This window comes from Theropithecus gelada, chromosome 8 (assembly GCF_003255815.1).
Source record: "Theropithecus gelada isolate Dixy chromosome 8, Tgel_1.0, whole genome shotgun sequence".
NCBI classification, from domain to species: Eukaryota; Metazoa; Chordata; class Mammalia; order Primates; family Cercopithecidae; genus Theropithecus; species Theropithecus gelada.
The window spans coordinates 41884107-41910836 of record NC_037676.1 but is presented as its reverse complement, the minus strand read 5'-3'; the positions used below and the strand labels follow the sequence as shown (position 1 = coordinate 41910836).

Below are 26730 nucleotides of genomic sequence, written 5' to 3'. Positions count from 1 at the left end.
GTTTGGGAAGAGGGATAAATAGGTGGAATACACAGGATATTTATGGCCGAGAAACTATTCTGTAATACTACAACGGTAGATATATAAAACACATTTGTCAAAACCCATAGGATGTACACCACCAAGAGTGAACACTAATGTTCACGATGGCCTTTGAGCAGTATTGATGTGCCAGTGTTGGTTTATCTATTGTAACAAATATACCACTGTGGTGGGGGAAGGCAGTGTGTGGTGGGCAAGGGGGATGTAGGAACTCACTGTATTTTCTTGCTCATATTTTAAAAACTTTTTAAACATTGTAAAATATACACAACATAAAATTTACCATTTTAACCATTTTTAAGTGCACAGTTCAGTGGTATCAAATACATTCACACTGTTGCACAACCATCACCACCACCCACCTCCAGAACCTTTTCACCATCCCATACTGAACTCTTTTCCACTCAATTTTGCTCTGAAGGTAAAACAGCTCTTAAAAAGTCTATCAATTTTTAAAAACCTAAGTAGGGGACATGAATCTGCATAGACAAAAAGAATGAGAGAGATGTCAAGAGCAATAAAATTCTGAAAGCTGTAAAGCAGATAAAACAACTTAAAAGACCAAACAGATATAAAAACTTGCATTAACAAAAAGCATACTTAGATCCATTCACATTTCAAATTTCTCCTAAAACTACAAAATGATGTCTCACTTGTCAGCTCAGACAAAATGAAAAGGACTGATGTTTCCAGTAAAATCCTCTTTTTGGCACCCACACTCACCTGGCTTTCCTCCTACCCCTCTGGCCACTCTGCCAGTTGCTCCTCTACCCAACAATTAAAGGCCAAAGTTCAAGGCTCAGGGGACAGATTTTTTCCTTCTTGCCCAATATTCTCCCCTAAAGTGATTTAATCCACACTTACAGCTTCAATTAAGAGATAGCCAAAGAGATATCTCCAGTTCGGACTCCTGTTCTGAACTCTAGACTGTCAACTTCACATTTCCTCTTGATTTTTCAATACCATTCGGATTTGATGTCCCCCAAACTACACTCATGACACATTCAGCTTCCTTCCACAGCAGATCTTCTTTCAGTTTTCCAATATCAGTGGTTTATACCCTCTGCAGTGTATTTGCTTAAGTTAAAAACCTGAACGTCAACTCCCCCCATACCAACCATCAAAATATGCTGATTTTATATACCATTTTGAGTCCACCCAATTGTCTTCATATTCTTCAGCACCTCCTAGTCTAAGGTACCACTATCTCCCTTCCAAAGTATTACAAATTTCTTCCTAACTAATTATCCCTCATCACCCTGGCCTCTTCCAATTAATTTTATACCTGCAGCCAGAATATTTTTCAAAATGTAAATGCAATTCGTTAATCCCCCCAACCGCCAAAGCCTTCAACTGCTTCTTATAGCCCTTAGATTATGTCTTTTTTTTTTTTTTTTTTTTTTTTTGAGACGCAGTTTCGCTCTGTTGCCCAGGCTGGAGTGCAATGGCACAATCTCGGCTCACTGCAAACTCCACTTCCCCGGTTCAAGCTATTCTCCTGCCTCAGCCTCCCTAGTAGCTGGGATTACAAGCGCGCGCCACCACGCCCGGCTAATTTTTTTACTTTTGTAGAGACGGAGGTTCACCATGTTGGTCAGGCTGGTCTTGATCTCCTGACCTTAGGTGATACACCCACCTTGGCCTCCCAAAGTGCTGGGATTATAGGCATGAGCCACAGTGCCCAGCCTCTTATAGCCCTTAGAAAAAAGACACGGCTCTGCATGGTCTGGCTCCATCTACCTTTTCATTCTGATCTGCACAACGCTCACCCTCTGTGCAGTAAACACTCGCACCTTTCCTTTCCATAGCAGTGCTCACCATATTCCACCATCCTGCAGGGTCTTTGAGTAAGTTCTTCCCTCCATGAAGGTATCGGTGACTTTTAGATTTAAATTACCTTTACTTTCTCAGGTAAAATGTTCACGACCTCCTAAACTAAGTTAAAAATATACCCTGTGTAAACTTTCATAACATTGTACCCTTCTCTGTACCACTTGTTACAACAGCAGTTTTGTTCTCATAGTTAATTAAAATGTTTTCCCCACTTATGAACCTCCTGAGGGTGGACACCACGTCTATGTGGCTGGTAGTTTTATCAGGGATGCTGGACACAAAGTAGCCATTCAATAAATATGAAATTGACAAAGAAGGAATCAATGTTGGTGATGCTGTATATATCATACAACTATTTAAAATAGATACTGTGTAACAATATGGATAAATCTCACAGACATTATGTTGAATTTAAGACAAACACGAGAGTACATACTGTATGATTCTACTTACAAGACATTCAAGAACAGGCAAAACTAATTAATGGCAGGGAAGTCAGAATCATGGCTATCTTTGGCATAGAGGTATTGAGTAGGGAGGAGCTGGAAATGTTCTGTATCTCAATCTGAGTAGAGGTTATAGGAGATATGCAAAACATACATGCAAAATTATCACTCTTTGTAGAATACTTTTCTGTGTGTGCCATATCTCAACAAAAGGAAAAAAAAAAAGGAAAGCATTCTAGGAAGAAAGAAAGATTGAAAACTGAGTATTGATAAGAAATATGCCTATAAGACTTTGGTAAATGAAAAGACCACTTTGCGGAACACAATGTATATCTTGTTTATTTCAATTCATGAAAAAAATTTTTCAAAATTTACATTGACAAACTGTATTTATGGGTACAAACTGATATTATGATATATGTATACAATGTGGACTTATTAAATCAAGCTAATTAATATCCATTGCCTCAAATTTTTGTTTTATGGTGAGAACATTTGAAATCTGCTCCCTCAGAATTTCGAAATATACATTATTAACAACTATGGTCACCATGCTTTACAATAAATCCCAAAAAACTGTATTCCTCCTCTGTGTATTCCACAGAGGAAACTCTGTGCCCTCTATCATCTCCCCATTCCCCTCGCCCCCCTGCCTCTGGTAAACACCATTCTATTCTCTGCTTCTATGAGTTCAATTGTTTTAGATTCCACATAAGTAAGACTTATTTGTCTTTCTGTGCCTGGCTTAGTTCACTTAGCACAATGTCCTTCAGGTTTGTCCATGTTGTTGAAAATGACAGAATTTCCTTCTTTGGGAGCATGGGCACTTTGGCTTATGCCTTTAATCTCAGCACTTTGACAGGCCAAGGCAGGAGGACTGCTTGAGCCCAGGAGTTCAAGACCAGCCTGGGCCACACAGTGAGACCCCATCTCTACCAAAAAAAAAAAAAAAAAAAAAAAAGGCTGAGTGTGTGCATGCCTGTGCTCCCAGAAGCTAGTAGGAAGGCTACAGTGGGAGCATCATCTGAGCCTGGGAGTTTGAGGTTGCAGTGAGCCCTGGTCAATCTACTTCACTCCAGTCTGGGTGATAGAGTGAGACCCTGTCTCGATCAATCGATGAATAAAGGCTGAACAGTATTTCATTGTGCACATATACACCACATCTTTTTTATCCATCCATTAGCTAATCGGCACTTATGTTGCTTCCATAAATTGGGTACCTTGAATAATACTGCAAGAAATGTGGAAGTGCAGGTATCTCTTCAACATACCAGTTTCAAATCCTTTGGCTATATACACAAAAGCAGGATTGCTGGATCATATGGTAATTCTATTTTTAGCTTTTTGTACAGTTTTCCATAATGGCTGTACTAATTTACATTCCCAACAACAGTGCATAAGGGTTCCCTCTGCTCCACATCCTCACCAACACTTATCTTTCACCTTTTTGATAATAGCCATTCTGATAGGTGTGAGGTGACAGCTCATTGTGGTTTTAATTTATATTTCCCTGGTGATCAGTGATGAGCATTTTTTCATATGCCTGTTAACCAGCTGTATATCTTCTTTTGAAGATGTTTATTCAGGTCCTTCATGCTTTTTAAATTCAGTTATCTGTTCTCTTGATATTCAGTTGCTTAAGTTCCTTATACAGACTGGATAGAAACCTCTTATTAGATGTATGGCTTGCAAATATTTTCTCCAATCTGTAGTTTGTCTCTTCACTCTGTTGCTTGTTTCCTTTATCATGCAAAAGTTTTTAGTTTGATGTAATCCCATCTGTCTATTTTTGCTGTTGTTACCTGTTTTGGGGTCAAATTCAAAAAATCATCTCCCAGACCGATATGAAGAAGCTTTCCCCCTATGTTTCCTTCCATTCGTTTTTCAAATTCAGGAGGTATGTTTAAGTCTTTAATCCATTCTGAATTGATTTTTGCATGTGGGGTGAGATAAGGGTCTAACTTTATTCTTCTGCATATGGATATCTACTTTTCCCAACACCCTTTACAGAAGAGACTTGTCCTTTCCTCATTGGGTGTTTGTGGCACCTTTGTGGAAAATCAACTGACTATAGATGTATCAGTTCACTTCTGGAATTTCTATACTGTTCCACTGGTCAATGTGTCTATTTTTATGCCAGCACTGTGTTGTTTCAAATACCACAGCTTTGCAATAGAGTTTAAAATCGGGTAGTGAGATTTCTCCAGCTTTGTTCTTTTTGCTCATGATTGCTTTGGCTATTTGGGGTCTTTTGCCATTTCATATGAATTTTAGGTTTGTTCCTTATTTCTGTGAAAAAGGTTATTGGAATTTTTATGGGGAATGCATTGAATCTGCAGATCACTTTGGGTAGTATGGACAGTTTTTTTTTTTTAATACTTTAAGTTCTAGGGTACATGTGCACAACATGCAGGTTTGTTACATATGTATGCATGTGCCATGTTGGTGCGCTGCACCCATCAACTCATCATTCACATCAGGTATAACTCCCAATGCCATCCCTCCCCGCTCCCGCCTCCCCACAATAGGCCCCGGTGTGTGATGTTCCCCTTCCGTGTCCAAGTGATCTCATTGTTCAATTCCCACCTATAAGTGAGAACATGCAGTGTTTGGTTTTCTGTTCTTGTGATAGTTTTCTGAGAATGATGGTTTCCAGCTTCATCCGTGTCCCTAGAAAGGACAGGAACTCATCCTTTTTTATGGCTGCACAGTATTCCATGGTGTGTATGTGCCACATTTTCTTAATCCAGTCTGTCACTGATGGACATCTGGGTTGATTCCAAGTCTTTGCTCTTGTGAATAGTGCCACAATAAACATACGTGTGCATGTGTCTTTATAGCAGCATGATTTATAATCCTTTGGGTATATACCCAGTAATGGGATGGCTGGGTCATATGGTATTTCTAGTTCTAGATCCTTGAGGAATTGCCGTAGTGTTTTCCATAATGGTTGAACTAGTTTACAATCCCACCAACAGTGTAAAAGTGTTCCTATTTCTCCACATCCTCTCCAGTACCCGTTGTTTCCTGACTTTTTAATGATTACCATTCTAACTGGTGTGAGATGGTATCTCATTGTGGTTTTGATTTGCATTTCTCTGATGGCCAGTGATGATGAGCATTTTTTCATGTGTCTGTTGGCTATATGAATGTCTTCTTTTGAGAAATGTCTGTTCATATCCTTTGCCCACTTTTTGATGGGGTTGTTTTTATCTTGTAAATTTGGTTGAGTTATTTGTAGGTTCTGGATATTAGCCCTTTGTCAGAGGAGTAGATTGCAAAAATTTTCTCCCATTCTGTAGGTTGCCTGTTCACTCTGATGGTAGTTTCTTTTGCTGTGTAGAAGCTCTTTAGTTTAATGAGATCCCATTTGTCAATTCTGGCTTTTGTTGCATTGCTTTTGGTGTTTTAGACATGAAGTCCTTGCCCATGCCTATGTCCTGAATGGTATTACCTAGGTTTTCTTCTAGGGTTTTTATGGTATTAGGTCTAACATTTAAGTCTCTAATCCATCTTGAATTAATTTTTGTATAAGGAGTAAGGAAAGGATCCAGTTTCAGCTTTCTACTTATGGCTAGCCAATTTTCCCAGCACCATTTATTAAACAGAGAATCCTTTCCCCATTTCTTGTTTTTGTCAGGTTTGTCAAAGATCAGATGGCTGTAGATGTGTGGTATTATTTCTGAGGGCTCTGTTCTGTTCCATTGGTCTATATCTCTGTTTTGGTACCAGTACCATGCTGTTTTGGTTACTGTAGCCTTGTAGTATAGTTTGAAGTCAGGTAGTGCGATGCCTCCAGCTTTGTTCTTTTGACTTAGGATTGTCTTGGCAATGCAGGCTCTTTTTTGGTTCCATATGAACTTTAAAGCAGTTTTTTCCAATTCTGTGAAGAAACTCATTGGTAGCTTGATGGGGATGGCATTGAATCTATAAATTACCTTGGGCAGTATGGCCATTTTCACAATATTGATTCTTCCTATCCATGAGCATGGTATGTTCTTCCATTTGTTTGTGTCCTCTTTTATTTCACTGAGCAGTGGTTTGTAGTTCTCCTTGAAGAGGTCCTTTACATCCCTTGTAAGTTGGATTCCTAGGTATTTGATTCTCTTTGAAGCTATTGTGAATGGAAGTTCATTCATGATTTGGCTCTCTGTTTGTCTGTTACTGGTGTGTAAGAATGCCTGTGATCTTTGCACATTGATTTTGTATCCTGAGACTTTGCTGAAGTTGCTTATCAGCTTAAGGAGATTTTGGGCTGAGACGATAGGGTTTTCTAAATAGACAATGATGTCATCTGCAAACAGGGACAATTTGACTTCTTCTTTTCCTAACTGAATACCCTTGATTTCTTTCTCTTGCCTGATTGCCCTAGCCAGAACTTCCAACACTATGTTGAATAGGAGTGGTGAGAGAGGGCATCCCTGTCTTGCGCCAGCTTTCAAAGGGAATGCTTCCAGTTTTTGCCCATTCAGTATGATATTGGCTGTGGGTTTGTCATAAATAGCTCTTATTATTTTGAGATACGTTCCTTCAATACCGAATTTATTGAGAGTTTTTAGCATGAAGGGCTGTAGTATGGACATTTTAACAATAATTCTAATTTATGAACACAGAGTATCTTTCCTTTATTGGAGACTTCAACTTCTTTCATCAATGTTTTATAGTTTTCAATGTACGGATCTTTCACCTTGTTGGTTAAATGTATTCCTAAGTATTATATTTTACTTGGTAGCTACTATAAAAGGGATTGTTTTCTTGATTTCTTTTTCAGATAGTTTGTTGTTAGTACTTAGAAACACTACTGATTTTTGTAGGTTGATTTTGTATACTGCAACTTTACTATATTCATTTACCAGGTCTAACAGTTTTTTCTGGAGTCTTTGTGGCTTTTTGTATGTAATGTCACATTGTCAGGAAACAGTGACAATTTCATGTCTTTCTTTCCTGTTTAGACACCTTTTACTTTTTTATTTTATTTTACTTTATTTTGCCTCATTGCTCTGGTAAAGAGTGTTGAACAGAAGTGGCAGAGTCGACATCCTTGTCTGGTTCCTGAAATCTTGTTTTGATGAAACAATATATATATATACTTTCTTCCTTCTGGTTTCTCTAAGTGATAAAGATCCTACTCAAACTAGCTTAGGCAAAAAAAAAAAAAAAAATCATGTATTGACCTATACCTGTAAAGTTCACTGAGCTAAGCCCACACACTCAAATAATTTTTATCAAGAACTTCTAGAGTGAAACTCTCCAGACAATGGGAAGGCTAAAATTAGGGCACCACTCAGAGGGGACCATGAAAATGACAAAATTACTCTTCTCAGAGTGCTCAAACCAGGGCAGGACAGGTTTCCAACAAGACTTTTTTTTTTTTTTTTGAGACGGAGTCTCGCTTTGTCGCCCAGGCTGGAGTGCAATGATGCCATCTCGGCTCACTGCAAGCTCCGCCTCCTGGGTTCATGCCATTCTCCTGCCTCAGCCTCCCCAGTAGCTGGGACTATAGGCTCCCGCCACCATGCCCAGCTAATTTTTTTTTTTTTTTTGTATTTTTAGTAGAGACGGGGTTTCACTGTGTTAGCCAGGATGGTCTTGATCTCCTGACCTCGTGGTCCGCCCGCCTCGGCCTCCCAAAGTGCTGGGATTACAGGTGTGAGCCATCGCGCCCGGCCCCAACGAGCCTTCTTGAGCTTCATTAAAAAACCTGTGTGCCTATATATCTGGAAAAATGTACCATGCGCTTTAAGTTATAAAAGAAAGTAAAAACAAGCTATAGAGTTCAAACATGAGTCCCCAGTTCTAAAGGCAAAGAGACAGATAATCTGAAATGTTGGCATCTGAGCTCTATGGCAACTCTATGTAGCTAATTGCAAAGTATACCAATAATTCACTTAATAATGACACTGATTTTCAACAGAAATGCGGGGCAACCCAGCTAGTGATATGTAAATCTTTTTAAATCATCAGGCTGACAAGTGTTCATGGCTTCAAAGTATAAAAGTATCAGCAAATTACAACAAACCCAATGACTTCTTAAATTCACACATAATCCTTTATTTTAAAAAATTCCTAGGTCAAAAGTTGATAGTCATATAATACCAATTTCATAACTATTATGTTTTCAAAGTACTTAGAAGAATTGGGTATGTTTTATATATCCCAAACAAATATGCCTTCCTTTAGTCACTCAACAAACATAAGCACCCACAATGCATATTAAACTAGGAGGAACTGCTGATTTTGATCATTTTTACTTATAAAGAAGAGCAATTTCATATGGTTCAACATGAAACCAGGCATTTGCCTGTTGCTTGTATACAACAGTGAAAACAAATTCCCTGGCTCCATGTAGAGTTTACATTCTGTGTGTATGTGTTTGGAGATATTGGGGCATATAAATGAACAACCAAATATATGGTATATCAGATGGTGTTACAAACTTGAAAGAAGAACACAAAAGCTTAAGGGGGATAGGAAGTATAAGGGAATTGTCATTGCCATTTTATGTGGCTACTCAGGGCAGGTGTCACTGATGAGATGATATTTCAGCAAAATCCTAAAGAAAAATGGAGTAAGCATCTTAGATACCCCTTTAACAGCAAAATCTGGCTACTAACAAGAAAATTTCTGCCAAGTTTATGCCAAAAAATAGAAGAACAAATAATTCTGCTAAAACCATTAGAGTACTAAAACAATTACAGCCCTTATTAAACTTGCAACCCAATCTATCCCTAACAAGTACATTCCATCAAAACTAGTGCTGCTGCCACCTACAACTCTTACTTTACACACGTTTCATGTAAGTACTTTATTTTTTAATCCATGTTTTCAAACTAATAAATATCCATGTGTAAGAATATACATAAAGATAAGCAATTTATTCTTACATCTTTTGAAGAACCTGGGCCATCACAACCCCATTCGTTAAGTCTTCCACGGTCTGCCATGGTGCATCCACGTTAAATGTCTGGATCTGAAGGGAAAAAAAGGGGGTGGGAAGAGATTCTGTGGTTACCTATGTAGAAAATTTCTTAGGCTTTTTTTTTTTTTCTTTGAGACAGAGTCTAGCCCCATCACCCAGGCTGGAGTGCAATGGCCCGATCTCGGCTCACTGCAACCTCCACCTCCCAGGCTCAAGTGATTCGCCTGCCTCAGCCTCCCAAGTAGCTGGAATTACAGGAACACGCCACCACGCCCTGCTAATTTTCTATATCTTTAGTAGAGACGTAATTTCACCATGTTGGCCAGGCTGGTCTTGTACTCCTGACCTCAGGTGATCTGCCCGCCTCGGCCTCCTGAAGTGCTGGGATTACAGGCGTGAGCCACAGCACCTAGCTGAAAATTTCTTAGGCTTTTTTTTTGGGTGATTATCTCATATTAGGAATTGGAATACATTTCAAAAAGAAGTCTTAATTGGAAACTTTTGCCTTTAAGGGAAATGTCCTGCCAAGTATTACCGTAATTTTTCCCCATCGGTAAAAGAGAAATCGTGGTGGATACTGGGTGGCTTTCCAGCATCCATTCTACTCACACAATATCAATCTACAAAAATCACAGCACCTTCATCCCCTCTACCAGTGACTGACTCAGGGACACACAGGGAAAAGACAATTTGAACTAAAGAGAGATAAGGAGATGCTTCTGAGAAAGAAAAGCCAATCTCCTGTTGATTTAAGTATGCTGCCTCCATTACTGTGAACAGTCATCTCATGACTACAAAGGCAATCATCTTAAGATTAGGCCAATGCAGTGAAAGGCAGAGAGAAGAACTAGAAAGAACTACATCCCCTCCACCATGGCCCCCACACCAAAAAAAAAAAAAAAAAAAAGAAAGAACTATGTCCTTAAGGTAAAAACTGTACTGAATTTAAAGAATCTTGATGCCTCCTGGTATGTGAGATGAATTCATTTATTATTTACGCCTGGTGAGGTTCCAGTTTCTGTTACTCAGAGGTCAAACATATTTATAAAGATGTAGAAGTCACTCTTAGAATGGTTAAGTTAAATACTCACTTCATTTTGATTTCAAATATATTCTGAAACTTTGTACTAATCAACATGATGTAGTCAAGAAATGTACTTTCCCTAACAGTATAAATTATCTCTCAAAGTAAAAAAATGTAGCTGAGCCAACAATGATTATACCCAGTAGCGTACTCAGGATTTAGCAGGAAATCAATCCCTGAGAACAGACACAGGCCATCCTCTCATAGAACTTACAACTAGGAAAAATGAAACAGTATAATAGAAGTGTCAACAGCAGGCACAAAGATGAGAAGGGAGAGTGGGATGCAATCTAGGTATGAAGAGCAGCTTGGTATAGATTGGGTAGGGGTAAGAATTGGAGGAAGACACAGAACAGGGGAAAAATAAAATGGTGAAAGGGCAAAAAACTGAAGAATTAACATGTAAAACCTTAGAAGCCACATTAGGACCTTATCCTATGAATAAAGTAAACAAAGGATTTGAACCAGGAGAGTAAACCATGAGGTTTGCATTGTATTAATATAAAATCTGGCCGGGGGCAATGGCGCATGCCTGTAATCCCAGCACTTTGGGAGGCCGAGGCGGGCGGATCACGAGGTCAGGAGATCAAGACCATCCTGGCTAACACAGTGAAATCCTGTCTCTTCACTAAAAATACAAAAAATTAACCAGGCGTGATGGCACGCACTTGTAGTCCAAGCTACTCAGGAGGCTGATACAGGAGAATCGCTTGAACCCGGGAGACGGAGGTTGCAGTGAGCCAAGTTCATGCCACCCACTGCACTCCAGCCTGGGCGACAGAGCGAGACTCTGTCACAAAAAAAAAGAAAAAAGAAAAAAAAAAGATCATACCGGCTGCAGTATGAAGGAAGGAGTAAAGGGAAAGAGACCGGGAGACCCATTTGAGTAGGTTTACATATTAACATCGATGAAGCTAAACTCAGTACTGACAATGGGAATACTGGGAATATCACTCAGGTGACCATATGTCTTCACACATATTTTTATTTATTGGGTTTGAAAAGAAGTAAAATTGCTAAGTCAAAAAGTGTATGAACATTTTAAGGTTTTTGATAAAACTATCAAACTGCCCTAAATATACACTGTAGCAATTTATTCTCTTACTAAGGGTGGATGAGTGGCTACTTCTCTGCACCGTATCAATTATCAAATCTTTTTTTTTTTTTTTTGAGACAGTGTCTCGCTTTGTCGCCCAGGCTGGAGTGCAGTGGCGCAATCTCGGCCCACTGCAAGCTGCGCCTCCCGGGTTCGCGCCCTTCTCCTGCCTCAGCCTCCAGGGTAGCTGGGACTACAGGTGCCCACCACCGTGCCAGGCTAATTTTTTGTATTTTTAGTAGAGACGGGGTTTCACCGTGTTGGCGAGGAAGGTCTCCATCTCCTGACCTCATGATCCACCCGCCTCGGCCTCCCAAAGTGCTGGGATTACAGGCGTGAGCCACAGCGCCCAGTCAATAGCTGTCTTTTAAAGATTTGATAAATGAGGTCTCTACTAAAATGAGGTCTCTACTTTAGTAGAGAAACCCCATCTCTACTAAAAATACAAAAAATTAGCCGGGCACAGTGGGGGGTGCCTGTAGTCCCAGCTACTCGGGAGGTTGAGGCAGGAGAATGGCGTGAGCCCGGGAGGCGGAGCTTACAGTGGGCCGAGATCGCCCCATTGCACTCCAACCTGGGCGACAGGGCAAGACCCCGTCTCAAAATAAATAAATAAATAAATAAATAAGACAACTATTAACAGTACAGTCAGTAGCTTCTTCATATATAATATAGGAGAGTCTTGCAGGTAGAGACAGTTATGGTGGTAGAGGCCCAGGGAATTATCTTAAAGATCCTCATAGCAAGTTTTCACTTAAGTGTCTATTTGGAAAGGTGATAAGAGGATCCTTCCAAGCTACCCTGACACAAACCTAATACCTGGTAGAGGTGCAATAAATGATTAGTAAATGAATAAATGAAACAAATAAACACCATCTGCGGGAACTGATTTTGAATTTTACTCCATACTATCTCCAGCTGCCTGCTCACTAGTAAAAGAAATAAGCACTTAAAAGAAATAAGCACTTGCTTTCATTTTATAGTTGCTAAGTCTATGACCCACTTTCAAAAAAAAAAACCACCAATCTCTTTCTTGTAGGTTTGTTTAGAAGGAAAAATAGGGGCAGCAGTGAGGACCATGTCTCCTTCTTCTCTTTATCACTGACCTCAGCACAATGCCTGATACGAACAAGCCCTCAGTGAACGCCACTTTGAATGAAAGGAGCTAATTCTAATCCTTACTTTTGCCCTGTAAATTTGGACAGGATATTTCATCTCTCTCAATATCAGTTTTTTCATATAAAGAAAGATTGGGGAAAAAATAGCTTATAGAAGGGTGTGTTGCTTCAGAATGAATGCCCATGAGGTATTTTGCAAAATCTAAAGCAATGGTCCCAAACCTGGGTGTGTAGGGGAATCATCTGGGAGATTTCCATTTTGAAAATACACATTTTGGCTGGGCATGGTGGCTTATATCTGTAATCCCAGCACTATGGGAGGTCAAAGATGGAGGATCATTTGAGCCCAGGAATTTGAGACCATGCTGAAAAACATGGCAAAACTCTGTCTCTACAAAAAATACAAAAATTAGCTGGGTGTGGTGGCTCATGCCTATAGTCTCTGCTATTCAGGAGGCTGAGGTGGGAGGATCACTTGAGCCCGGGGGGTCAGGACTGCAGTGAGCTGTGATTGCACCACTGCGCTTCAGCCTGGGCAATAGAGTGAGACCGTCTTAAGAGAGAGAGAGAGAGAGAGAAAGAATATACACATTTCTTGGCTCCCCCTACTGAATCAGAATCTGTGTGTAGGAAGCTGGGGATCTATTTTTAACAAGCTCATCAAATAATTCTTACACAGCTGGGTACTGGTTTGGCATTCGGAATCCTATGATCTAAAGTACTACTAAAGGGAAGGGATGCAAGATTGGAAACCAGACTCTGGCCAATCAGAAGAAGCAACTCAACAAACAGGTAATTCAAAAAAGCAAGTAACTTGGTTGTTAAGACTTGATCTGGGCCCGGCGCGGTGGCTCATGCCTGCAATCCCAGAACTTTGGGACGCCAAGACTGGCAGATCTTCTGAGGTCAGGAGTTCGAGCCCAGCCTGGCCAACATAGTGAAACCCGTCTCTACTAAAAAATACAAAAATTAGCCGGGCGTGATGGTGCATGCCTGTAATCCCAGCCACCAGGGAGGCTGAGGCAGGAGAATTGCCTGAACCCAGGAGGTAGAGGTTGCAGTGAGCTGAGACTGTGCCACTGCACTCCAGCCTGGGCAACAGGGCAAGACTCCACCTCCAAAAAAAGACTTGATCTGTTTTTTCTCTTGGGACTTAGGGAAAGCTAAATTTTCATTTGTTTTTAAAACGTGGTTTTATTCAATTATTTTCTCTGTATTAGCCCTGGAGGTACATAGTTGCTCATAAGGGTCAGAGATGTCCACCTCTGCTGCAAGACCAAAGTGAAACAGATCCTAAAGAAAATTTACCCCCTATAGAGTTTATTTTTGGGGTGATGAAAATGTTCTTGGAACTAGATAGTCATGATGACTGCACAATCTTATGATCATACTAAAAACCAATAAAGTATACACTTCAAATGGATGAATTTTATGGTATGTAAACTGTACCTTAATTTTTAAGAATCTGTCACATACCAGTTCTCTGCGCGGACATCTATGGAGTATTTTGGGATAGCAATACAGTAAAACTGAAAGACAATTGCACCTAACTGCATTAAGGCATGAAACTCTCTACCTGAAGGGTTCTAATCTTTCTTTTAATTCCAAGAAGCTCTATTACCACCACCCAACCTCTACCTCCCCCTCCCCAACAAAAGCATGAAAAGAGTAAAGCATGAGATCACCTGGAATTACTATCTCTAGAGTAATGGATAATTTTGCTCCGGAGGAGACATTTTTGGCTGTGAGAGTTGGGTGCTATTGTCATCTAGCTGGTTGAGGCAATGGGATGCTACTATTAAACGTAACACATAGTGCAGTGCCCACAGCAAAGAACTGTCCAGTGCAAAACGTCAAATAATTTTCTAGAGTCATGGTTCTCAAAATGTGGTCCCTACATCACCAACAATGGCATCACCTGGGAACCTATTAGAAATGCAAAATCTCAGGCCCAGCCCAGACCTACAAAACTAGCAACTCTGGGCATCCGTGCTTTAGTAAGCTTTCCAGATGATGCAGATCAACACTAAAGCATGAGAATCTCTGAAGTTAGCAAACATAAAGTTAAATATCAACGCAATCAGAACACAGAGATAAAGTTACAAAGTCACCTACAGTTAGTATAGAACAAAACCAGGATTTGAACCCAGGCTGCCTAATGTCAGAATCTGTATGTACTCTTAGGCTATATTATCTTTTTTTTTTTTTTTTTTTTTTTGAGACGGAGTCTCGCTGTCGCCCAGGCTGGAGTGCAGTGGCCGGATCTCAGCTCACTGCAAGCTCCGCCTCCCGGGTTCACGCCATTCTCCTGCCTCAGCCTCCCAAGTAGCTGGGACTACAGGCGCCCGCCACCTCGCCCGGCTAGTTTTTTGTATTTTTAGTAGAGACGGGGTTTCACCGTGTCAGCCAGGATGGTCTCGATCTCCTGACCTCGTGATCCGCCCGTCTCGGCCTCCCAAAGTGCTGGGATTACAGGCTTGAGCCACCGCGCCCGGCCTATATTATCTTTTAAAGTACTTTAACTTTTGTACAGCAGTGACTTATTCTTCCATTAGAGGACAAAAGTTGTTGGCAGAATCGAGTTAGGCAGAGGAGGATGGAATGGGGGAGATACCACCATAATAATTATACCACCCCCAATTCTATACACTAGTATGCATTTTATAGGCTGCCAAATAAGTAATATGAAAACAATAAGAATATATTAATGTTGTTAGGTTACCCCAAAGTGTACTGAACCTATGTGATGACTTTTTTTTGGTCATAACTCGGTAACATCGAAGACTTTGTTTTTCAGTCTCTAAAACCTGGAAAAGTCCTATTTCTTCATTGAGATTCACGTACAGTTCAAGAAATTAGGCTTGACAGATGTAGTAGGCAGGGCAGATTTTGACTCAGAGGGTGGAGAGGAGACACAGTGGAAATTTTCAAGCATGTCCTGCTGAACTTGCTTGCATAAACTTTGATTTGGAATTTAAGCTTAAGATGTTTCCCCTTGGTAGGATGATACTTAACTGTAACTCTCTTTCAACAAAAATTTGGAACTATATGGTTCTTGGGCCAGTAGGCTGTCTGATAAAAGGGCAATTTATCCACCATGTGAGGCAATGAGACGTTCCATTGAGTTCTGTATAGGTGACAGAATCATCCCTTTAAGTGCTTGAGCTTTTATTACTTTAGCCATTTCTAGAGGAATAATTTCTAAAATGTACTATATACATCTGTCCAATCTCAAACTAAATGCTACGTAGTGAAAGCAAACTTTTATCTGATACTCAGGAATATAATTATGATCTTCAAAAATTGAACATGGAGGCTCTAAAAGTACATAAGGCTGTCATCCCAAAGACGGAATCACTCAGCTCTTGGATCTTGTCTGTCTCTGACAGTTGTCTGCATTTTGCTGAGTGTCACAGTCACCTTCTAGCTTACTGTGTGAGAGCAAAACCCCCCACACAACCAAATTGACTAGAAGTTGACATAAAATCAAGAAAATTAATCTAAATGAGTCTTTGGAGTGTACATTTTTGCTTGCATTTGGTTTTAGAATTGTACTTAGCATTAATCTGGCTTACAGATAGGAGGGGTGATATTATACATTTAAATGTCATCAAACATTGCTCATTGAAACATTTATTCTGCTTTTTATAATGACAGCTAAAAGAAAACAAACCCAGCATTTAAACTCTATTTTGAAACGTGTTTTAAAGTGTTTCCAAATCTTAGAACTGTACATCTTCAAGAACACTGCCCTCCAGTTTTGTCACTGATAATCTCTAATCTTATCCAGAAATTTTCATTGATGAGTTTCCAGTGACATTTCAAAAAGACTATTCTACGATACCACACTCCCTGACCTCTCTACAGCTGATAATGTGGATTACCCGTTTTCTTGACATTTTAGGAGATTCTAAATAGATTCTCTCATGTTGTCAGGTTCTGTCAGTAGCCCTTCAAACTTCTAAGATTTTTCCTCTATATTTTTATCAGCATTTCTCACTTAAATAAACGCAATTACTACGTACCATATTTTGTGGATGCCATTCAAATACAGACGGTCCCCAGCTTAGGATGGTTTAACTTGAGACTTTTCAACTTTACAATGACGCAAGAGATACACATTCAGTAGAAACCATACTCTGAGTACCCATACAGCCATTATATTTTTCATTTTCAGTACAATGCTTAATAAAGTGCATCAGATATTCAACACTTTATTATAAAATACGTTTTGTGGTAGATATTTTGCCCAACTGTAGGCTAAGGTAAGTGTTCTGAGCACGTTTAAGGTAGGCCAGTCTAAGCTACGGTGTTTGGACGGTTAGGCGTATGAAATGCATTTTCAACTTACAGTATTTTCAACTTATGATGGGTTTACCGGGATGTAACCCCATCGCAAGTTAAGGAGCCTCTGTACACCTCTTTATTTCCATGTCTTTCCCCCTCCCAGATTTTAAACAACGTAGCCCTACTTAGATTCAATTAGCTTCATCTTTGCCTTCTTGCTTCTTTTTCTAGCACAAAGGGAAGCACTACTTGCACACTCAAAAACTTAAATCTTAAGTTTCTCAGCATTCTGTTTACAGATGTACAGATTCTGCCAAATCTATTCCTTCCACAATATCAAAGAATTTAGTAATTCTTTCCTCTCTCTCTCCCCTGCCTAGTCAAACCTCGGCCACATTATGCAACTTACCAGTTTTCCTCTCTTCTGAAATACAGCAGTGAAAGCCATCTCCTTGCCTGGAGGCAGAACTCATCAGAAGTGTAAGCTGCATGCTAACTACATACTGCTGCTAAAGATGTGAAATCCCCGAAATGGTCTGATACGCAACTGGCTACGCAAGCTCTACCAAGTCTATGTTTCAAGGACAGAAATTGATTCGTGACGTAGCCAAATTATAAAAACCTCAGATTATTTTTACTAATTTTTTTAACAACCAACGTAAGGCAATACTTCTCCAGTCTTTCCAGCAAAGTGCCTTGCACAGGATCGTGACGTCTACACTCCAAGGATCCTGACTCGTAACCCAAGACACCGCTAAACAGAATTTCTCTCACATCCGTATTTTACCTTTAAAAGTAATACAAATGCTGTAGTCGCCTCCATAAACACATCCGTAAACATTTAATTAACATTCTCAGCAATGAGTGAAACGGAGGCTCCCGAAGGCAGCGCGAGGTCCGCCCCGGCTCTGCGCATCCCTCTCCCTCCGCGGCCGACGCCGCGGCAAGAACGACTAGAACCCGGGCGTCGGTTCCCCGGCCGCGTCCTGAAGACCCGGCTTCAGGAAGGAGCGGCCGCTGACGTGAGAGGTGAGTGTGTATTTACTTCAAAGTGTGAGAAATCTAAAACCGTTTAAGAATTCAAAATCAGAATCCCACACGCTGTCCCCCAAGGCCTTCGAGTTCCATTGTTGACGCCCAGACACCTCCAGAGTCCTTTAAACGTCTGCCCGACGCCTCTGACAGGCGTCTGCCCCTCGCGCACTCCCATCCCCAGCGGCGCCTCGCATCGGAAACTGGGTCCCCGGGCGCCTCCCGCATTCTCCCCACGCTCCCTCACAGGTGCTATCAGTTCCCGGGCCGGGGCCGGGCCCGTCCTCCGCGAACGCTGCAACAAAGGAGAGGAGCCGCGGCGGGTCCCGGGCGCGGGGCAGTCAGGCTCGGCCGCCCCCGGAGCTCGGCGCAGCCCCAGCTGCGAGGAGCCGCGCGGATCCCAGAGTCGCCTGCCGCGTCCCCAGCCCAGCCCTGGCCGGGGTCCGCCCGGAGTAGCGACGCCTCAGGCCCGGCAAGTTTCTCTCGGACCCTGGGCCAAGCCTCCTCGCCCCGCCCGCCCCGGGCCCCGGATGTGACGGAACCTTCGCCCGCAGCGCTCGCCCCCCGGGCCGCGCGCGGAGGGTCCCGGTAGGTGGGGGAGGAGGGGGTCTTCCCGCCAGCCTGCGGCCCCCACATACCCAAGTGAGGAGGCTCTCGCACAGCTCCGCCCGCTCCAGCGACTCTACGCTGAACATCTTCCCCGCCGCTGCCGGGCAGCGCCTCCCGCCTGGCCAGACACCGCCGTCGCTCGGTGGGGGGATCCGGGGGCCTGCGCAGCTGACTCGGCCTCAGGCCCGCCTGCTCCTCGGATTCGGCCGCTGACTCTCACCCAGCGCTGGCAGCGGCTCCGCACCGTCACCCCCGGCGCCCCTCCTTCTCTTTTCAATCGGGACCGCGCGCCAACCGCGCGCGACTCCGGCCACGCCCGCCGGCCCGCGTCCCCGCCCCCGGCCGCCCACACCTCTCCTCCCCGGCGCCGCCGCCCTGGCTGGAGCCGCGGCCGAGGAGCCACTGCGCACGCTCGCGCCCCGGCCGACCCGCGCCGCCGCCGCCGCGCGCGCCCCCGCCGCCAGCTCGCTGCGTGTCGAGGCGCGCGCGCGCACGAGCACGCGCCCCGCCCTGGAGGCTGCGGCGGCGGGTCTTCCTCCGCCGTTCGGTCGCGCCCTCGCGGAAGCTCGGCAGTGCGCGTGCGCCCGCACCCGCACTCCAAATTAGAAAGAGGACGTGTACTGGGTTGCCCGGGAGGGGTGGCGGGAGCGGTCCCGGAAATAATCTGTCCTCTGTCACCGGGAACTGGCGAGGTAGTTCCTTCGCGGTGGAGAGGTACGTCCGGCGCGCGGCGGCCACGCCCACCCTATCGGGGCCAGCGGAGCCGCGGGCGGCGGGGCCTGGCCTTCTTGGGGTCGCTCTGGCCGCCGAGGCTCTGCGGGTCGGCGGGAATCGCCGCCTCCTCCCCCCCCCTCCTCCCCGCCCTCCTCTGGAAGCCCCAGAATCGCTCCGCGGCTGTCCGGAGTCGCCGGCAACAGTGGAGGGGCCGAAGCGGAGAGCGGCTGTAGTGGGCTTGGCCGGCGGCGAGGACACCGCCGCTCCCTCTAGGGTCGCTCGGAACGCGACCCTGAGAACTCTCCTTAATGCAGGAGGGGTGTGCGCCCGTTCGCCAATCCGTAAGGACCCCGGCCGACCCCGGGCCTGCGTTTCTCAGCGTTCGGAGTTGGCTTCGCTTAATGGCGAGGCGGATCGTTCTGGAGCTCCCGCCTCTTTAGAGGCACGATCTCTCTGCAGGGCTGCCGATAAATTTTTAACAGATATAGCATACGCAAAAAAGTGCATACGACATACACGTTTAAAGAAGAATTAATAAAACACCCAGATAAAAACGAAAAGGGTATTGCCGGCACCCCAGGAGTTTCTCACCCATACCCTGTGCTCCTTTCGGAGCCTGATTCTCTCAGCCTGATTAGTGTGATCTTTTCCTTACAGTTTTATCATCTGTGTGTGCATGCAATCTCGTTTTCCTTTGCCTGTTTTCGAACTTTTGCGGGTAGATCACAGTGTGTTGTTTTGTGGTTTTCAATCAGTATTAAATTGGTGTACCGTGTATCTATAGGTAATTTTCATTGTTGCCTAGTATTCCAGTGCGAATAGAACAGTGAATCCATTCTACTCTGGGTGGGCGTTTTGTTCAGACTGATGCTACTCAGAACATGGCTGTAAACATTCTGGTGTACCTGGAACCTAGTGCAAATGTGTTGGAATTTCCAGGACATGCGCCTTGGAGTCCTTAGAGAATTGTCGATGCAAACAGAGAGTATGCATAACTACCAGCCAATGCCGAGTTTTTATTTGGAGTGCGACAAAGCTAACTTCCCAGGGCACACTTTCGCTTTGCTTTGTAGTTCCTGGAACCCCTTTCCCCCACTTTTTTTTCCATTGAGAGTAGGTTTTCTCATTGAGCACTCAAAACTACCAAGACAAGGCCGGGCGCGGTGGCTCAAGCCTGTAATCCCAGCACTTTGGGAGGCCGAGACGGGCGGATCACGAGGTCAGGAGATCGAGACCATCCTGGCTAACCCCGTGAAACCCCGTCTCTACTAAAAAATACAAAAAAAAACTAGCCAGGCGAGGTGGCAGGCGCCTGTAGTCCCAGCTACTCGGGAGGCTGAGGCAGGAGAATGGCATAAACCCTGGAGGCAGAGCTTGCAGTGAGCTGAGATCCGGCCACTGCACTCCAGTCTGGGCGACAGAGGGAGACTCTATCTCAAAAAAAAAAAAAAAAAAAAAAAAAAACTACCAAGACGGCATTGATTGGGGTTTTGGTGGTGGTGGTGGTGGTGGTGGTGGTGGTTTTTGAGAAAGGATCTTGTTCTGGAGTACAGTGGCGCAATCTTGGTTCACTGCAACCTGTCTCCTGGGCTCAAGTGATCTTCGAACCTCAGCCTCCCAAGTAGCTGGGACCACAGGTTCAGGCCACGATGCTCAGCTAATTTTCTTATTTTCTGTAGAGAGGGGGTCTCACTATGTTGCCCAGGCTGGTCTCAAACTCCTGGGCTCCAGTGATCCGCCCGCCTTGGCCTCCCAAAAGTGCTGGGATCACAAGTGTGAGCCACCGAGCCTGAGCCAGCATTGAGTTTTTAAGGATGCCTTACAGAGTACCACTTGATAGTTGACCCCTGATCCTTTAGCATTTTGTAAGTGTAAAAAAAAAAAAAAACTTACCTGAAGTATTCTCAATGGTCTTTTTTTCAAGCGTTCTTCCCTACACCAAGGGCAGAGAAACCTTTAGAAATTACACATATGTGGCCGGGCGCGGTGGCTCGCCACTGTAATCCTAGCACTTTGGGAGGCCAAGGCAGCGGATCACGAGATCAAGAGATCCTGGCCAACATGGTGAAACCCTGCCTCTACTAAAAATACAAAAATTAGCTGGGCGTGGTGGCGGGCTTCTGTAGTCCCAGCTACTTGGGAGGCTGAGGCAGGAGAATCACTTGAACGTGGGAGGCTGAGGTTGCCGTGACCCGAGATCGCGCCGCTGCACTCCATCCAGAGGACAGAGCAAGACTCTGTCTCAAGAGGAAAAAAAAAAAAGTTACACATGTGTATCTCGCCTGTCTTTGGTTCCTGTGTTGGTGCCTCTGGATATTTGTCAAACTAGAGTTCCTACATTCCTTATCAGGTTATTTCTATCGAATTTCTAGCACTTTTAAGTGACCTATAATCTTGTAGGCAAACAAATGAAGTCAGTGAGTATATGTCACATTGACTTACGCCGGACTCACATGCAGCTTGTCTTTAGATGGGCAGACAAGATGCTGGCCCTACTGGAGTGGCTGTGGCTGTGCTGTCCTGAGCACCCTTCCTCCAGTGGCCTGGGTTTTCAAGGCTTTGATACAATTGACCTAAAGCCTCCTTTTTCAAGCGTGGCTGCATATCCACAGTGCTTTTGTGCATGATGTTGTGTTGTTCTGGAGGTTTCATTTTGTAATTCCAGTTATCTTTGATGAAAGAAATTAGTAAAAACGTTTGGATGTGAGTAATTGCAGAAGCCATGTGGCTGTCAAGTTTCTACATGAGCCTTAGGGTAAAAAGGCACTGAGATTCTCTCCTTTGTTCCAGGAAGTCCTGGAATTTCCTATTTTTCTCTTATTTTCTCTATGTGGTTTATTTTTTTCCTTCCCTGAAAGCTTTGGAAATGCCTGAGGAGAGGTGAGTTGAACTTGTCTTGGCTGTCTCTTACTCCGGTTAGTTGGAGGCTAGTTCTCACCCACAGCTGCTTATCGGATTAAAGAGGGCATGTCCTGTGTGACAGTGCTCCAGATTGCATCCTGTCTTCCCGGGGAACACATACTTAGAACTGTGATTAAAGAGAGTTTGAGATGCTATGTGGAGCAGCTCTGGGGCAGGCATGGCTAGTTTTTATCGTAGTTCTGCTGAGTCCTTGGCAGTTGTTAATAATATTGACCAAAACACTGTAGCTTCCATTTACTGAGAGCCTATATGATGTGCCAAGCAGTATTCTAAATGCCTTACCTTCATTATCTCATTGTAAACTTCACAAGGCAAGGTACTTCCCCCCATACCGCCTGCCCCCCAAAAGAGTGGCAGTTTGATATGGTTCAACCTAATGCCTTTTACATATGAGGAAGCTGCGACAGAGACTTTATATAAGTCCAGGGCTGTCTGACTCTGGAACTTGTGCTGCTTTGCTGTCTGAAGATACTGCTCAATAAGATGTAGCCAGCTGAGCAATAGCAAAGCCAGTTTCTTTGCAAACTTCTATCAGTTATACTGCAGAGTTTCCAAGATGGATGGGGTTCAGTTTTTGTGAATCTTAAACAGTTCAAAACCGAGTATTAGTAACTCTTCTTTTCATATTTCATAGGATACCATGAAATAGATTACATTGCATGTTTTATGCATTTAATAACGTTTTTGGGTTTAATGTAAATAACATTTAGTGGCCACTACAACATGTAAGACCCTGCTCACTACTAACAGGAATAAGATACGATTCCTGACTGAAAGGAGTTCATTATTTAAAAATGTATTTTTAATTTTTACGAATGTATAATAGTTTTACATATTTATGGGTACCTGTGATATTTTCATACAAATATATACAATGTGTAATGATCAAATCTGGGCAGTTTTTTGAGACAGGGTCTTGCTCTGTCACCCAGGCTGGAGTGCAGTGGTGTGATCTTGGCTCACTGCAACCTCTGCCTCCCAGGTTCAAGCAATTCTCGTTCCTCAGCCTCCCGAGTAGCTGGGATTACAGGCATGTGCCACCACATCTGGCTAATTTTTGTATTTTTAGTAAAGATGGGGCTTCACCAAGTTGGCCAGGCTGGTCTCAAACTCCTGGTTTCAAGTGATCCACCCACCTTGGCATCCCAAAATGCTGTGATTACAGGCATGAGCCACTGCACTGGCCTGAATGTCCAAATAATGTGAAAAAATAAAATAAATAAATCCAGTAAGATGTTACTTTATATGCTTGGAACTAAGTGCTTAACATTCTGTGATGAAGCAATTGAGCACAGTATCTACATATTCTAAAACTAAACTATAGTCACTTGTAGATTCTGTAAATATTTGGCACCAATAAACATTTTTGGCTGGGCATGCTACTTCACGCCTGTAATCCTAGCACTTTGGGAGACCTAGCTGGGCAAATTCCTTGACCCCAAGAGTTCGAGACCAGCTTGGGCAAGATAGTGAAATTCGTCTCTACAAAAAATAAAAAAATTTTAGCTGAGCTTAGTGGCGCACGCCTATAGTCACAGTAGGAAGATTGATTGAGCCTGGGAGGTCGAGGCTGCAGTGAGCCAAGGGTGCGCCACTGCACTCCAGCCTAGGTGACAGAACAAGACCCTGTCTCAAGAAATAAATTTTAAAAATTAATTTATAAACATTAATTTGAGCAATATCTTTTTCAAAAAGGAAGTTCATGGTGTAGTGAGAGTGTTTAGCAGTTGACATGCCAGTCATGCCACTTAGGTCAGTGTAGGTGCCTCCGGAGTAGGCACCGTCAGGAAACTGAGCGACTGGGTGGTAGATGAGAATGGTCACTGACCGGACATTGAAGCTCTATTTGCATATCAAGAGAGGAAGCAAGTATTGGCTTTATTTTTCTTGTTAAAGTAATTCATACTTGAAAGAATTGAAACTGAAACTGTGTCCTAGGGAGGGTGTTGGTCTGACTTTGCCAGTCCAGCTGCTCACTGATAACCACTCTAATGTTAGCTTTGATCTGGCCTTTTCTCTATTCTGAAACTCTGAATCAGAGAAATTTAGCAGTAGAAGGAAGTGAAGAAATAAAGTCACAGTTGTTAAGCTAAAATAATTTCAAAGGTCAAAATTGAGTTTAAAGAGAGTTTAAGTGTGAGGGTTGAGGACAGGCCACCTGGGAAAGGACAGATTTAAAAGCATGGAAGTCAGTGCTCTTAGGTATAGACATTTGGGATTGTTTATATAGACAAAATTCTATATTTAACAGAATTTTAATATCTTAATGTAAGGCTTAATGTACAGTTATAATGATCTGATTAGTCAAGGTGTCTTTTTTAGGGGAGAAAGAGTGTAACTGTCATGAGATCCCTGTTTGGGGCACCATCTGGTCTGAGTTCCATACAGGACAATAAAAGAGGCAGTTAATCTGTAATAAAGATCAGCAGTTAGAAGGAGGAGATCTGGTCTCTTTTAAAAAAAAGACTTAGTCTTTTTTTAGTTGTTTATAGAACAAGAACAATCAGGAAGAGTTAAGCTAAAAATCTAAGAAACAGAATTGTAAACCTGTTACGTGACCCAGATCATAGTCACATCTCTCTCAAGGCTTAAGGCGTTTTAGAGGTTCTAACAACTTTTAAATTTTATTTACTTTTACACAGTTGTTGTGACAGAATTGGAACTAAAATTCAGGGCTCTTCATGTCCAAGCAACAACTGCTTGGGCTTCAGTTTACAGCCTGTATGGTTGGACAGAATCAGCAGCACTGTTTAGTTCTGGATAATCACTGACTGAACAATAAAAGTTGGAGAACAGAAGTCCTCGATTTTGGAATTCATTTTCAGGACTGAGGTATATGTCATCTCCCCAAGTAGGAAATTTTGTTTCCTATTTCTCTTCTGGAGTTTTAAATCAGACCAGCCTCTTTCCAAACTGAAGTGATGGTACAATACCTCATTTTTAGGCGCTAGCACCTACAGTTGCTTTTTTACTTCAATTTTATGAGAAACTATGGCAGAAGTTGTGCTATAGAAGCCCCCAACAAGCAGGTCAAACGGCATTAGTAGATCTCCATTTGACAGCCTGGCTTTTGTTGGGATTTCCATGGGACAAGAAAATGCGGTGCCCTTCTCTTTTCCTCTCAACACTGCTGGGAATATCTGCTCTCAAATGATGCAAATGAAATAATATGGCCATGCAATACTTAAATATCCTGGATCTCTGAGCTCTTGGAAATGTACATGAAGCAATATTTTAAGAGTATAATCGCAGGCCAGGCACGGTGGCTCACACCTGTAATCCCAGCACTTTGGGAAGCTGAGGTGGGTGGATCACTAGGTCAGGAGATCGAGACCATCCTGGCTAACACGGTGAAACCCCGTCTCTTCTAAAAATAGAAAAAATTAGCCAGGCATGGTGGTCGGCGCCTGTGGTCCCAGCTACTCGGGAGGCTAAGGCAGGAGAACCCAGAAGGCGGAGCTTGCAGTGAGCTGAGATCGCGTCACTGCCCTCCAGCCTGGGCACAAAGCAAGACTCCATCTCAAAAAAAAAAAAAAAGCATAATCACATAGTAGTCAAATATAATATATATTATATGTATATGTTGTATAGTATAATTTATTTGCATTACCATTGATCGCACCTTGAAGGACATAGAAACAAATGTAATGCATTTTTTTAAGTACAAAATAATAAACTGCCTAAATGTATAGCATAGGAGAAAATGTGAGTAGGAATAATTACAGTGCATTTGTTTATAGACTTAACTTACAAAGCACTTTCACCTCTGTTAATTTTTTTTTTTTTTGAGATGGAGTCTCGCTCAGTCGCCCAGGCTGGAGTGCAGTGGCGCGATCTCCGCTCAGAGCAAGCTCCGCCTCCTGGGTTCACGCCATTCTCCTGCCTCAGCCTCTCGAGCAGCTGGGACTACAAGTGCCCGCCACCACACCCGGCTATTTCTTGTATTTTTAGTACAGACAGGGTTTCACCGTATTAGCCAGGATGGTCTCGATCTCCTGACCTCGTGATCTGCCCACCTGGGCCTCCCAAAGTGCTGGGATTTCAGGCGTGAGCCACCTCGCCCAGTCTGTTAATTTGTTTTAACCTTCACAGCTCTGTGGGATAATTAGAGGTTGGAAATCTTGACACGGGGGATAACATTTGGGTTATCTTTGAGCAGATGCAAGTAGTTCTCACTGCCCTTAGGACTTTTGAAACAGCTATAGCATCTCTAATTTTAAAAGAGGAAACCTGATGAAATAAAAATCTAAATTGACTCCATGGCCCACCTCTAGCTTATTTGAGGCTCTTCAGTTCAATTGGCAGCTCATTTAACTGTTCTTTTGAATAAAAATACTGCAATTAGAGCTCTTTCTGTGAGTTTCTTGGTGTGCCCCTTCGTAATGGCTATTTGAAACCAGTCATTAAAAGTTCCATGTATCAGGCCATTACTCTGTGTAAAGCTGATGAAAGCTGCCTTTCATCTGTTTGCGTAGGTTTCTTCCAGGAGCGATAATTTTCTTACTAGCAGCCAGTTCAGATTATTTTCAAAGGTGTTGAGATGTCTATACTCAAAATACCTGACTAGTGATGATATTGAATAAAACTTATTTCAGCTCAGTAAGTTACATAAATGCAGAACTTTATTT

The 26730-nt window shown here is 43.0% G+C and overlaps 3 protein-coding genes across 5 annotated transcripts in view; 2 read left to right on the top strand and 1 right to left on the bottom strand.

The window, feature by feature from the left end:
- The window catches only part of HOOK3 (hook microtubule tethering protein 3), a 137075-nt gene extending 118281 nt beyond the window's left edge, over positions 1–18794 (bottom strand). For both annotated transcript variants that reach the window (XM_025393252.1, XM_025393251.1), the window contains exons 1-2: positions 18496–18794; positions 9206–9291 (exon numbers count right to left, since the gene is read on the bottom strand). In XM_025393252.1, coding sequence (XP_025249037.1) covers positions 9206–9291; positions 18496–18552 — 143 coding nt within the window. In that variant the 5' untranslated portion in view covers positions 18553–18794. The remainder of the gene's footprint in view (positions 1–9205; positions 9292–18495) is intronic.
- A 134-nt stretch (positions 18795–18928) lies between these two features.
- Positions 18929–26730, top strand: part of RNF170 (ring finger protein 170) — a 46053-nt gene continuing 38251 nt past the window's right edge. Inside the window, exon 1 of one of the 2 annotated variants that reach the window (XM_025393256.1) lies at positions 18929–19180. The gene's annotated coding sequence lies outside the window, so the exon portion shown is untranslated. The remainder of the gene's footprint in view (positions 19181–26730) is intronic. The other variant, XM_025393255.1, reaches the window with a different exon arrangement.
- On the top strand, positions 18951–19919 carry LOC112630149 (the record flags this gene model as incomplete). The annotated part of the gene is made up of 1 exon (XM_025394323.1): positions 18951–19919. A coding segment is annotated over one exon (765 nt), but the record flags the coding sequence as incomplete, so codon positions are not given.